The 14,516-nt window shown below is 36.8% G+C and overlaps 3 protein-coding genes across 3 annotated transcripts; all 3 read left to right on the top strand.

The window, feature by feature from the left end:
• The first annotated feature begins 2,814 nt into the window (after positions 1-2,814).
• Positions 2,815-4,421, top strand: LOC116800423. The gene is made up of 2 exons (XM_032715287.1): positions 2,815-4,218; positions 4,274-4,421. The coding sequence occupies exons 1-2, from the start codon at positions 3,007-3,009 to the stop codon at positions 4,283-4,285; spliced, it is 1,224 nt and encodes a 407-aa protein (XP_032571178.1). The 5' UTR covers positions 2,815-3,006; the 3' UTR covers positions 4,286-4,421.
• A 3,265-nt stretch (positions 4,422-7,686) lies between these two features.
• Positions 7,687-9,293, top strand: LOC116800425. The gene is made up of 2 exons (XM_032715289.1): positions 7,687-9,090; positions 9,146-9,293. The coding sequence occupies exons 1-2, from the start codon at positions 7,879-7,881 to the stop codon at positions 9,155-9,157; spliced, it is 1,224 nt and encodes a 407-aa protein (XP_032571180.1). The 5' UTR covers positions 7,687-7,878; the 3' UTR covers positions 9,158-9,293.
• A 3,266-nt stretch (positions 9,294-12,559) lies between these two features.
• On the top strand, positions 12,560-14,168 carry LOC116800424. The gene is made up of 2 exons (XM_032715288.1): positions 12,560-13,965; positions 14,021-14,168. The coding sequence occupies exons 1-2, from the start codon at positions 12,754-12,756 to the stop codon at positions 14,030-14,032; spliced, it is 1,224 nt and encodes a 407-aa protein (XP_032571179.1). The 5' UTR covers positions 12,560-12,753; the 3' UTR covers positions 14,033-14,168.
• Positions 14,169-14,516: the final 348 nt, after the last annotated feature.

Below are 14,516 nucleotides of genomic sequence, written 5' to 3'. Positions count from 1 at the left end.
AAATTATACCTTCTCGTAGTGGTTGCGGAAAATGCCACCCTTTCGTTTCTGCTCATCTGCGCCGGGAGATCGATCTTTCGCCGAGGAGTGAAAAGTTCAGTGCGTTTCATTTATAAAACTTTACTTTCTTATTGGAAATATTCGGTAGTACACCGATAAAATTTTACTGGAGGTCATCATTTTTTTATGGCATGCCAAGTATCATATATTTTATACACACTGCTAATAAACAATAAATACTAATGGAGTGGCGAGAGCGGCCGTTTGAAATATAAAGAAAAAAAAAGAAAGGAGAAAATCTAACCGAATTTACTCGCGGCTCACTCTCAAACAAAATTAATTTTTTTTCGCGTTAAGGATTCTTTATAACGATAAAACCCAAAAAACATAATAATTATTGGAACAAGATTATAGAGAGAACTCTAAAAATTATGGAAGATTTAAATGAATGCTTGGTTCCTTCCCTTAAATATATTTAGCCGGTAATAACTCTAACTCTTTAATTGTAACGGTCTCGAATATTGACTTAAACCTTCTTTTTCTGATCTCGCAACTAAGAAAAACATTGCTTTAGATTCTTTTGAGTTTGTAGTTTGTATTTTCATATGTACTTGTTTCCTTTAGTATGTACTTATCTTTTATATATAAATATTGTTATTAATTATTAAGAACGATTAATATTGAAAATATGAATTTCTAAAAACCTAAATACTGACTCGGGCCACTAGAGCTATGCTCTTAAGGAAAGTGGTCTTAGGTAGGGTAGGGCAATACGCGAACACGATTCCACCTGTGCTTCGCAGGCGACAAAATTCTCAAACTTTCCTCCCATTCTAGAACTGTCCGCTTCCGAAAGTATTAATTTTCTTCCTTCGATTTTGTATACTAGCTCCTTCATTTTGTTGTTGTCGTAAGCACGCTCATTTCTTGGTCTTATTCATTATTGCCTGTAACGAAAAGATATCTGCACAAGCAAGACCACCACACCCAACGCCATGAGCTAGAGCCAGCCTCTAAAGCGCGCACCCGCAAGTACAGGTACTCTAGTCTTCCATAGTTTTAATTCGTTACACGTTACAAGTTCTAAGGAAGATGATCAAACAAGCGAGCATCAGGGTTGCATTTGAAAGGAGAAGAAGAACCGCAGAGTGAATGCTAAGGAAGATGATCAAACAAGCGAGCATCAGGGTTGCATTTGAAAGAAGAAGATCAAAAGAAAGGTGAAGCTGAAGCCGCAGAAATTTCCGGAATATTTGAAGGAGGCTGGATAATCGGGAAGGGGCTACTGCTATCTATCGATAGTGATATCGATAAGGAAAAAATACTAGATACACAAGGATTTTCAACATACGGTAACACTATATAAATGGAAGGTGGAGAAAAGCGCAAGGATCGAAATGCCGAGTCGAGATGCTTGATGACAGGGTCGACGAGATAACGAACAAGTAAGTTCTCTCGAGCCCCCAATGTGCTGCCACGCAGCGCTTTCAAAAAATAAAGCGAAAGTCTCGTGTCTCGTGTTTCTCCGGAGACTGAAAGGAAAAAATCCAAATCAAGCATCGGCAAACAAGGGGAAAACCCTTCGTCTACAGAACCTAGATATGGCGGCAACTCAAACCGATTTGGTTTACTTGCGCATCTCACAGCCGACAAACAAGTAGGCAATGACATCGGCGATCAGTACGACCACCCCAGTACCAGTCATGAAGCTGCTATTGCTGCCGCTAAGCGGGATGCAGCCTCCGTTGGTAAAACTAGCTCACTCAACAAGGCGCAGTTCAAACTACTTCCTGTAGTAATGGAGGGAGTGGACGACGTATGCCTCATGATGCAGAGCATCGAAAATATAGTGGACCTAGAAAAGGTTGAGGCTAGGGCGTCAGTGAGCGGTGTCCTAAGGCTTTACGCGGCTTACGCTAATACATTTTGCACCATAGTGAACTGGCTCGAGAGCGAACAGTATGAGTTCCACTGCTACCAGCTAAAAGAGGACAGGCCTTACAGGGTATGCGTGAAAGGCCTGCACCACAGTATGCTACATCACCAAATCAAGGAAGAGCTGGAAATGATCGGGCACAAGGTGCTTGATATACATACACCGCTTAGGCGAAACGAACCAGGTACCTCAAAAGCGTCGCCAGTCAACATGTTCTTTCTGAACATTGCTGCTATGCTATGCCATATGAAAGTACTCATTGAGCCTCTTCGCAAGCGTAACGCTATTGTCCAATGCCATCGTTGTCAGTAGTTTGGCCACACAGCCAAATACTGCCGTAAGGCCCACATTTGTGTGAAATGTGCCGGCGAACACCCAGCCAAGGAGTGTACTAGGCCACGCATCGAGCTGTGCACTTGCTACCACTGTGGCTGTCAGCATCCTGCAAACTTTAAATGGTAACCATACACAGTAGTTTAACATGTCAGAAAAAAAATTTTCCTCTTTTAATTTTTTTTGTTGTTGATTAATTTACCATTTTTATGAGTTAGGGTGTATGGATGATCCCGGTGCCTTATCAGCGATTGATGTACACATATACGGTCATCACACACAGTAACTTGTTGGTATAATTGTTGTAAATTGTCCCGCACAAGCGATCCCGGTGCCTTATCAGCGTTTGATGTACACATATACGGTCGCCTGTGAAGCAATTTGAACTTGATTTCGTTTGTTTCCTTTGTTTTACTTGCACTTTGTAGTAGGCTAGAGGTACGCATACATAAGTACAGTATAGCAACATAGTATATAAACATTAAGTGTATAAACATTAAGTCATGGTTCGCTTTCGGGTGGCATTCTCTCTGTTTCGCAACATCTCTGTAGCAACAAGCAGAGAGGCAGATCAGTAACGGAGAGGGAGTCAGTCGATTGCTGAAGTGGAAATGCAAAGTACAGAATAAAGTTAAGAGGCTAAATCCAGCATTACTGTTTTATTTAAATAAGAGGGTTTATAGTACCCCTACAATATCAGAAGTGGGCCGATCACGAGCCAAAAAGAAAAAAAAAAAATGAATATAAGCAATGCATCGACGGAGCAGTTAAAAGGGTGGTTGAGTGAATTAAGAGAACCGACCACGGGAACAAAAAGAGAATTGATTTTGCGTTTGAATAATTTAACAAACGAAAAGCAAAATCAATTGAAATTATTATTAAAAAGCGAGGAAGAATATTTCTACGGAAGCAGCAATAATAATGTTCAAAAAGGAAAAAGAAATAACGCAAAAGACGGAGAGCATAAAGAGGACGAAAGTAACGGCGAAGCTGGAGGTAGCAACGAAGACGGCGATGAGAAGAGCACTGCACGCAACAACAAAAGTAACGGCAAACATGACGACAGAAGCGGGGTATGCAGTTACAAGAACAACAGTGCAGACGGCGCCCGCAACAAAAACAGCGGCGACGGGAATAGCGACGAAAACGAAGTTGGCGGCAACGAAGACGGCGACGAAGATGGCAGCGGTGAGAAAAGCAACAAAGAATTTGACGGGAATAAACGAAATACAGTGGGACAAGCTGGGCAAAATATGGATTTATTATTGCGTATGGCAGCCGATGCAGTGAATGAATTTTCGGGAGATACATGTGCACGCAAATGGATCCTACAAGTGAAAAATATAGCCAGCGTTTATGGAATACATGAACCATATATAAAGATGTTGATCATCAGCAAGATAAAAGGAAAAGCATGCATGTGGTTGCATGCAGATCCAGAACGTGTATTGCTACCAACAGAGCAGTTGGCGGCAGAGTTTATATCAATGTTTGGTGAGAGGAAGTCAAAGTTAGAAACAAGGCGAAAATTTGAGGAACGAAAATGGACAGCTGGCGAAAGCTTTATTGCTTATGTAGACGATAAGGTGATGCTTGCACATGGAATAAAAATGGATGATGAAGAATTGGTGGCGCTCCTCATTGAAGGTATTCCAAATCAAATGCTACGTAACCAAGCCCGTATCCAATGCTTTGAAGACATCCAGCACTTAAAGCGGGCATTTGCGGAAGTGAAACTACCGAAAATGGATGAAACAGACAAGAAGGTGGCATCGGTGAACAATAATGGCAGCACACTCTTGCGTTGTTTCAATTGCAATTCGAAGGGACACTGGGCCAAAGAGTGCAGGAAGCCAAAGCGCGAAAAAGGGTCATGCTATGCCTGTGGTCAGATGGGGCACTTTGCAGCAAAGTGCCTGAAAAACAAGAATGTGGATGAAAACAATTACGTAAGATATTTTGAAATTAATTTTATGAACAATTCTAAATCAAAATTTATTACAGCATGCCTCATAGACACGGGAAGCCCCATTTCGTTCATAAAAATTAGTAAAGTACCTAAAGATGTTATTGGAGTACCAGTTTTAAGTTCATTTTACGGATTAAACAAAAGTTACTTGAAAACATATGGAAAAATATTGTGTTACATTATGAAAAATATGAATAAAATACATTTTAATTTAATAATAGTGGCAAACGAGTCTATGAGTCATGATGTAGTATTGGGAAGAGACTTTATGAAAGCATGCAACTTATGCTTGAATCTGGACACCTTGAAAATGATTACAGTGGATAAAATTGAAAGTCGATGTAACAAGAAAAGCGATAAAATGTTAGAAGAAACAAATATGTACAACAATAGTAAAACAGTTAGCGATAGTGTTAGTCAAGGTAGTAGTAAAAGTCAAATGATTAGTGACAAGGCTAAAAATAAATTAGAGAAAGCTGTCAATGCTGAAATAAGCACAGAGGAGAGGGAATTGCTTGAAATTAATGTAATAGATGACTCAATTGATTACAAAATAGGTGATCAGGTGGATCATAATATGAAATGTCAATTTATTGAGTTGGTAGAAAATTGTTATGTTAATAAAGAAAGACCGAATGAACCGGAGATTCGGTGTGAAATACAATTAAGATTAAATGACCCGAAACCGTTTAGTTGTTCTCCTAGAAGATTAGCATATACTGAAAAAGAAAAGCTGCAGATTATCTTAGATGAGTATCTAAAAAACGGAATTATTAAACCGAGTGATTCAGAGTATGCATCTCCGATAGTGTTAGTGAAAAAGAAAACAGGAGACCTAAGATTATGTGTTGATTACAGAAAACTTAACAAATCAATGGTCAAAGATAATTATCCTTTACCGTTGATTGATGATCTGTTGGATAGATTAGTAAATAAAACGATATTCTCGAAGTTAGATCTTAAACATGGCTACTTTCATGTTTTTGTTAATAAGGAATCAATGAAATATACATCTTTTATGACGCCTTTAGGACAGTTTGAATTTTTAAGGATGCCAATGGGGCTGAAAAATGCACCGGCGGTCTTCCAGAGATTTATTAATAGAATTTTCGAGGATATGATTAGGCAGGATAAAGTTATTGTATATATGGATGACATTATGATAGCTAGCAAAGGAATTAAGGAACATATGGAAGTACTTAGGGAAGTTTTTGACAGGTTGACGAGGAACAAATTAGAGCTGAGAATGGATAAATGTGAGTTTCTGCAATCGAGTGTACAATATTTAGGATTTTTAATAACAAGTAAGGGAATACAGGCCAATGACAAGGGAATAGAAGCAATTAGAGATTTTCCAATACCAGATAAGGTGCATGATGTCAGAAGCTTTTTAGGATTGTGTTCATATTTTAGAAGATTCATTAAGAGTTTTTCAACGATTGCAAAACCTTTATATGACTTATTGAAGAAAGACAAAGAATTTTCGTTTGAAGAAAAAGAGTTAGAATGTTTTGAGACACTTAAGAAAAAGTTAGTGGAAGCTCCAGTGTTAGTTAGGGTTATATTGTTATAAGGATGAAATAGAGTTACATACAGATGCAAGTGCACAAGGCTTTGGTGCAGTGTTATTGCAAAAGAAAGAGGATATGAAATGGCACCCTATATTTTATTACTCGAAAGCCACAACAAAGGATGAGGCCAAATATCATAGTTTTGAACTTGAAACATTGGCTATTCTGTATGCATTAAGAAGATTTAGAATCTATGTACAGGGAAAGAGATTTAAAATTGTTACAGATTGCAACGCATTAACTCTAACGTTAAATAGAGTGGAATTAAATCCTGGGATTGCAAGGTGGGCATTAGAACTATTAGAGTACGATTTTGAGTTAGTTCATAAAGCAGGAAAGCATATGCAGCATGTGGATGCATTGAGCAGAAATACGAACATATTAGTGATAGAAACTAATAGCTTTGAAGATAATTTAATTATTTGTCAAGCAAAAGATGAAAAGTTGAAAGATATTAGGAAAAAGTTAGAGAAAACGGAAGATAAAATTTTTGAAATGAGAAATGGTGTACTTTATAGGAAGGCAAATGGTGGAAGATTGTTGTTTTGTGTACCAGAAGAAATGGAAGAAAAAATTTTATATAAATATCACAATGAATTAGGTCACTTAGGGAGAGATAAGGTTATAGATGCTATTGTTAAGACTTATTGGTTTTCGAATATGAAAGAAAAAGTTGTTAGGCATATAGGAAATTGTTTGAGATGTGTGGCATTTTCACCGAAGTCGGGAAAAGAAGAGGGAATGCTGCATAGCATCCCAAAGGGAAACGTGCCGTTTGAGATAATACATATCGATCATTATGGACCGGTAGATAATGGTAGAATAAAAAAACATCTGTTTGTAATAATAGATGGATTTACTAAATATGTTAGGTTATACGCAACAAAAACAACGAACACAAAGGAAGTAATTCTAGCTTTAAAGGATTATTTTAGATCATATAGCAGGCCGAAAGTTATAGTATCAATTAGGGGGACCTGTTTTACATCCGAAGATTTTGCAAAATGTATGGAAGAGTATAATATTAAACACATAAAGATAGTGACAGGTTCACCCCAGGCCAATGGACAGGTAGAAAGAGTCAATAGAATAGTAGGGCCTATGATAGCTAAATTAACAGACATTGAAAAGGGATTGCATTGGGATGCAGTTATTGAAGACGTAGAATTTTCTCTGAATAATACCAAACAAAGAAGTGTAGCGGAATCTCCCAGCAAGATGTTGTTTGGAATTGAACAAAAGGGAAAAGTTGTTGATGAATTAAGACAAAAATTAGAAGAGTTAGATAATGTTAGTGAAATTAGAGACCTGAAAGAAATTAGAAGAAAAGGATCGGAATCGCAATTAAAAGCACAGAGGTATAATGAAAAAAGATATAATAATAAGAAAAAAGAAAGTACGCAGTACAAAGTAGGAGATTACATTATGGTTAAGAATTTCGATAGTACAGGAGGAGTTGCTAGAAAGCTAATACCTAAACATAAGGGTCCATATGTAATAGAGAAGGTATTGAAAAATGATAGGTTTTTAATTAAAGATGTTGAAGGTTTTCAGTTGGCGCGAAATCCATATCAAGGTGTCTGGAGTAGTCAAAATATTAAACATTGGATAGGGAGTAGAAAATAAATTTGTTTAATTAAAGATAAGAAAAAAAAATATATATATTTTAAGCAAATAGCGAATAAGAACAATGTAATACGTATAAGTTGAAAATTTCGACAAGATCAGGTGATCTTAAATGTCAGGATGGTCGAATTGTAGTAGGCTAGAGGTACGCATACATAAGTACAGTATAGCAACATAGTATATAAACATTAAGTGTATAAACATTAAGTCATGGTTCGCTTTCGGGTGGCATTCTCTCTGTTTCGCAACATCTCTGTAGCAACAAGCAGAGAGGCAGATCAGTAACGGAGAGGGAGTCAGTCGATTGCTGAAGTGGAAATGCAAAGTACAGAATAAAGTTAAGAGGCTAAATCCAGCATTACTGTTTTATTTAAATAAGAGGGTTTATAGTACCCCTACAATATCAGAAGTGGGCCGATCACGAGCCAAAAAGAAAAAAAAAAATGAATATAAGCAATGCATCGACGGAGCAGTTAAAAGGGTGGTTGAGTGAATTAAGAGAACCGATCACGGGAACAAAAAGAGAATTGATTTTGCGTTTGAATAATTTAACAAACGAAAAGCAAAATCAATTGAAATTATTATTAAAAAGCGAGGAAGAATATTTCTCCGGAAGCAGCAATAATAATGTTCAAAAAGGAAAAAGAAATAACGCAAAAGACGGAGAGCATAAAGAGGACGAAAGTAACGGCGAAGCTGGAGGTAGCAACGAAGACGGCGATGAGAAGAGCACTGCACGCAACAACAAAAGTAACGGCAAACATGACGACAGAAGCGGGGTATGCAGTTACAAGAACAACAGTGCAGACGGCGCCCGCAACAAAAACAGCGGCGACGGGAATAGCGACGAAAACGAAGTTGGCGGCAACGAAGACGGCGACGAAGATGGCAGCGGTGAGAAAAGCAACAAAGAATTTGACGGGAATAAACGAAATACAGTGGGACAAGCTGGGCAAAATATGGATTTATTATTGCGTATGGCAGCCGATGCAGTGAATGAATTTTCGGGAGATACATGTGCACGCAAATGGATCCTACAAGTGAAAAATATAGCCAGCGTTTATGGAATACATGAACCATATATAAAGATGTTGATCATCAGCAAGATAAAAGGAAAAGCATGCATGTGGTTGCATGCAGATCCAGAACGTGTATTGCTACCAACAGAGCAGTTGGCGGCAGAGTTTATATCAATGTTTGGTGAGAGGAAGTCAAAGTTAGAAACAAGGCGAAAATTTGAGGAACGAAAATGGACAGCTGGCGAAAGCTTTATTGCTTATGTAGACGATAAGGTGATGCTTGCACATGGAATAAAAATGGATGATGAAGAATTGGTGGCGCTCCTCATTGAAGGTATTCCAAATCAAATGCTACGTAACCAAGCCCGTATCCAATGCTTTGAAGACATCCAGCACTTAAAGCGGGCATTTGCGGAAGTGAAACTACCGAAAATGGATGAAACAGACAAGAAGGTGGCATCGGTGAACAATAATGGCAGCACACTCTTGCGTTGTTTCAATTGCAATTCGAAGGGACACTGGGCCAAAGAGTGCAGGAAGCCAAAGCGCGAAAAAGGGTCATGCTATGCCTGTGGTCAGATGGGGCACTTTGCAGCAAAGTGCCTGAAAAACAAGAATGTGGATGAAAACAATTACGTAAGATATTTTGAAATTAATTTTATGAACAATTCTAAATCAAAATTTATTACAGCATGCCTCATAGACACGGGAAGCCCCATTTCGTTCATAAAAATTAGTAAAGTACCTAAAGATGTTATTGGAGTACCAGTTTTAAGTTCATTTTACGGATTAAACAAAAGTTACTTGAAAACATATGGAAAAATATTGTGTTACATTATGAAAAATATGAATAAAATACATTTTAATTTAATAATAGTGGCAAACGAGTCTATGAGTCATGATGTAGTATTGGGAAGAGACTTTATGAAAGCATGCAACTTATGCTTGAATCTGGACACCTTGAAAATGATTACAGTGGATAAAATTGAAAGTCGATGTAACAAGAAAAGCGATAAAATGTTAGAAGAAACAAATATGTACAACAATAGTAAAACAGTTAGCGATAGTGTTAGTCAAGGTAGTAGTAAAAGTCAAATGATTAGTGACAAGGCTAAAAATAAATTAGAGAAAGCTGTCAATGCTGAAATAAGCACAGAGGAGAGGGAATTGCTTGAAATTAATGTAATAGATGACTCAATTGATTACAAAATAGGTGATCAGGTGGATCATAATATGAAATGTCAATTTATTGAGTTGGTAGAAAATTGTTATGTTAATAAAGAAAGACCGAATGAACCGGAGATTCGGTGTGAAATACAATTAAGATTAAATGACCCGAAACCGTTTAGTTGTTCTCCTAGAAGATTAGCATATACTGAAAAAGAAAAGCTGCAGATTATCTTAGATGAGTATCTAAAAAACGGAATTATTAAACCGAGTGATTCAGAGTATGCATCTCCGATAGTGTTAGTGAAAAAGAAAACAGGAGACCTAAGATTATGTGTTGATTACAGAAAACTTAACAAATCAATGGTCAAAGATAATTATCCTTTACCGTTGATTGATGATCTGTTGGATAGATTAGTAAATAAAACGATATTCTCGAAGTTAGATCTTAAACATGGCTACTTTCATGTTTTTGTTAATAAGGAATCAATGAAATATACATCTTTTATGACGCCTTTAGGACAGTTTGAATTTTTAAGGATGCCAATGGGGCTGAAAAATGCACCGGCGGTCTTCCAGAGATTTATTAATAGAATTTTCGAGGATATGATTAGGCAGGATAAAGTTATTGTATATATGGATGACATTATGATAGCTAGCAAAGGAATTAAGGAACATATGGAAGTACTTAGGGAAGTTTTTGACAGGTTGACGAGGAACAAATTAGAGCTGAGAATGGATAAATGTGAGTTTCTGCAATCGAGTGTACAATATTTAGGATTTTTAATAACAAGTAAGGGAATACAGGCCAATGACAAGGGAATAGAAGCAATTAGAGATTTTCCAATACCAGATAAGGTGCATGATGTCAGAAGCTTTTTAGGATTGTGTTCATATTTTAGAAGATTCATTAAGAGTTTTTCAACGATTGCAAAACCTTTATATGACTTATTGAAGAAAGACAAAGAATTTTCGTTTGAAGAAAAAGAGTTAGAATGTTTTGAGACACTTAAGAAAAAGTTAGTGGAAGCTCCAGTGTTAGTTAGGGTTATATTGTTATAAGGATGAAATAGAGTTACATACAGATGCAAGTGCACAAGGCTTTGGTGCAGTGTTATTGCAAAAGAAAGAGGATATGAAATGGCACCCTATATTTTATTACTCGAAAGCCACAACAAAGGATGAGGCCAAATATCATAGTTTTGAACTTGAAACATTGGCTATTCTGTATGCATTAAGAAGATTTAGAATCTATGTACAGGGAAAGAGATTTAAAATTGTTACAGATTGCAACGCATTAACTCTAACGTTAAATAGAGTGGAATTAAATCCTGGGATTGCAAGGTGGGCATTAGAACTATTAGAGTACGATTTTGAGTTAGTTCATAAAGCAGGAAAGCATATGCAGCATGTGGATGCATTGAGCAGAAATACGAACATATTAGTGATAGAAACTAATAGCTTTGAAGATAATTTAATTATTTGTCAAGCAAAAGATGAAAAGTTGAAAGATATTAGGAAAAAGTTAGAGAAAACGGAAGATAAAATTTTTGAAATGAGAAATGGTGTACTTTATAGGAAGGCAAATGGTGGAAGATTGTTGTTTTGTGTACCAGAAGAAATGGAAGAAAAAATTTTATATAAATATCACAATGAATTAGGTCACTTAGGGAGAGATAAGGTTATAGATGCTATTGTTAAGACTTATTGGTTTTCGAATATGAAAGAAAAAGTTGTTAGGCATATAGGAAATTGTTTGAGATGTGTGGCATTTTCACCGAAGTCGGGAAAAGAAGAGGGAATGCTGCATAGCATCCCAAAGGGAAACGTGCCGTTTGAGATAATACATATCGATCATTATGGACCGGTAGATAATGGTAGAATAAAAAAACATCTGTTTGTAATAATAGATGGATTTACTAAATATGTTAGGTTATACGCAACAAAAACAACGAACACAAAGGAAGTAATTCTAGCTTTAAAGGATTATTTTAGATCATATAGCAGGCCGAAAGTTATAGTATCAGATAGGGGGACCTGTTTTACATTCGAAGATTTTGCAAAATGTATGGAAGAGTATAATATTAAACACATAAAGATAGCTACAGGTTCACCCCAGGCCAATGGACAGGTAGAAAGAGTCAATAGAATAGTAGGGCCTATGATAGCTAAATTAACAGACATTGAAAAGGGATTGCATTGGGATGCAGTTATTGAAGACGTAGAATTTTCTCTGAATAATACCAAACAAAGAAGTGTAGCGGAATCTCCCAGCAAGATGTTGTTTGGAATTGAACAAAAGGGAAAAGTTGTTGATGAATTAAGACAAAAATTAGAAGAGTTAGATAATGTTAGTGAAATTAGAGACCTGAAAGAAATTAGAAGAAAAGGATCGGAATCGCAATTAAAAGCACAGAGGTATAATGAAAAAAGATATAATAATAAGAAAAAAGAAAGTACGCAGTACAAAGTAGGAGATTACATTATGGTTAAGAATTTCGATAGTACAGGAGGAGTTGCTAGAAAGCTAATACCTAAACATAAGGGTCCATATGTAATAGAGAAGGTATTGAAAAATGATAGGTTTTTAATTAAAGATGTTGAAGGTTTTCAGTTGGCGCGAAATCCATATCAAGGTGTCTGGAGTAGTCAAAATATTAAACATTGGATAGGGAGTAGAAAATAAATTTGTTTAATTAAAGATAAGAAAAAAAAAATATATATATTTTAAGCAAATAGCGAATAAGAACAATGTAATACGTATAAGTTGAAAATTTCGACAAGATCAGGTGATCTTAAATGTCAGGATGGTCGAATTGTAGTAGGCTAGAGGTACGCATACATAAGTACAGTATAGCAACATAGTATATAAACATTAAGTGTATAAACATTAAGTCATGGTTCGCTTTCGGGTGGCATTCTCTCTGTTTCGCAACATCTCTGTAGCAACAAGCAGAGAGGCAGATCAGTAACGGAGAGGGAGTCAGTCGATTGCTGAAGTGGAAATGCAAAGTACAGAATAAAGTTAAGAGGCTAAATCCAGCATTACTGTTTTATTTAAATAAGAGGGTTTATAGTACCCCTACAATATCAGAAGTGGGCCGATCACGAGCCAAAAAGAAAAAAAAAAAAATGAATATAAGCAATGCATCGACGGAGCAGTTAAAAGGGTGGTTGAGTGAATTAAGAGAACCGACCACGGGAACAAAAAGAGAATTGATTTTGCGTTTGAATAATTTAACAAACGAAAAGCAAAATCAATTGAAATTATTATTAAAAAGCGAGGAAGAATATTTCTACGGAAGCAGCAATAATAATGTTCAAAAAGGAAAAAGAAATAACGCAAAAGACGGAGAGCATAAAGAGGACGAAAGTAACGGCGAAGCTGGAGGTAGCAACGAAGACGGCGATGAGAAGAGCACTGCACGCAACAACAAAAGTAACGGCAAACATGACGACAGAAGCGGGGTATGCAGTTACAAGAACAACAGTGCAGACGGCGCCCGCAACAAAAACAGCGGCGACGGGAATAGCGACGAAAACGAAGTTGGCGGCAACGAAGACGGCGACGAAGATGGCAGCGGTGAGAAAAGCAACAAAGAATTTGACGGGAATAAACGAAATACAGTGGGACAAGCTGGGCAAAATATGGATTTATTATTGCGTATGGCAGCCGATGCAGTGAATGAATTTTCGGGAGATACATGTGCACGCAAATGGATCCTACAAGTGAAAAATATAGCCAGCGTTTATGGAATACATGAACCATATATAAAGATGTTGATCATCAGCAAGATAAAAGGAAAAGCATGCATGTGGTTGCATGCAGATCCAGAACGTGTATTGCTACCAACAGAGCAGTTGGCGGCAGAGTTTATATCAATGTTTGGTGAGAGGAAGTCAAAGTTAGAAACAAGGCGAAAATTTGAGGAACGAAAATGGACAGCTGGCGAAAGCTTTATTGCTTATGTAGACGATAAGGTGATGCTTGCACATGGAATAAAAATGGATGATGAAGAATTGGTGGCGCTCCTCATTGAAGGTATTCCAAATCAAATGCTACGTAACCAAGCCCGTATCCAATGCTTTGAAGACATCCAGCACTTAAAGCGGGCATTTGCGGAAGTGAAACTACCGAAAATGGATGAAACAGACAAGAAGGTGGCATCGGTGAACAATAATGGCAGCACACTCTTGCGTTGTTTCAATTGCAATTCGAAGGGACACTGGGCCAAAGAGTGCAGGAAGCCAAAGCGCGAAAAAGGGTCATGCTATGCCTGTGGTCAGATGGGGCACTTTGCAGCAAAGTGCCTGAAAAACAAGAATGTGGATGAAAACAATTACGTAAGATATTTTGAAATTAATTTTATGAACAATTCTAAATCAAAATTTATTACAGCATGCCTCATAGACACGGGAAGCCCCATTTCGTTCATAAAAATTAGTAAAGTACCTAAAGATGTTATTGGAGTACCAGTTTTAAGTTCATTTTACGGATTAAACAAAAGTTACTTGAAAACATATGGAAAAATATTGTGTTACATTATGAAAAATATGAATAAAATACATTTTAATTTAATAATAGTGGCAAACGAGTCTATGAGTCATGATGTAGTATTGGGAAGAGACTTTATGAAAGCATGCAACTTATGCTTGAATCTGGACACCTTGAAAATGATTACAGTGGATAAAATTGAAAGTCGATGTAACAAGAAAAGCGATAAAATGTTAGAAGAAACAAATATGTACAACAATAGTAAAACAGTTAGCGATAGTGTTAGTCAAGGTAGTAGTAAAAGTCAAATGATTAGTGACAAGGCTAAAAATAAATTAGAGAAAGCTGTCAATGCTGAAATAAGCACAGAGGAGAGGGAATTGCTTGAAATTAATGTAAT

This window comes from Drosophila sechellia, chromosome 2R, assembly GCF_004382195.2.
Source record: "Drosophila sechellia strain sech25 chromosome 2R, ASM438219v1, whole genome shotgun sequence".
Lineage (NCBI taxonomy): Eukaryota > Metazoa > Arthropoda > Insecta > Diptera > Drosophilidae > Drosophila > Drosophila sechellia.
This window is presented reverse-complemented; position numbering and strand designations above follow the sequence as displayed.

Bases quoted from the DNA above. Each gene is read 5' to 3' on its own strand.
- LOC116800423 (XM_032715287.1), top strand. From the start codon at position 3,007: ATGAATATAAGCAATGCATCGACGGAGCAGTTAAAAGGGTGGTTGAGT.
- LOC116800425 (XM_032715289.1), top strand. From the start codon at position 7,879: ATGAATATAAGCAATGCATCGACGGAGCAGTTAAAAGGGTGGTTGAGT.
- LOC116800424 (XM_032715288.1), top strand. From the start codon at position 12,754: ATGAATATAAGCAATGCATCGACGGAGCAGTTAAAAGGGTGGTTGAGT.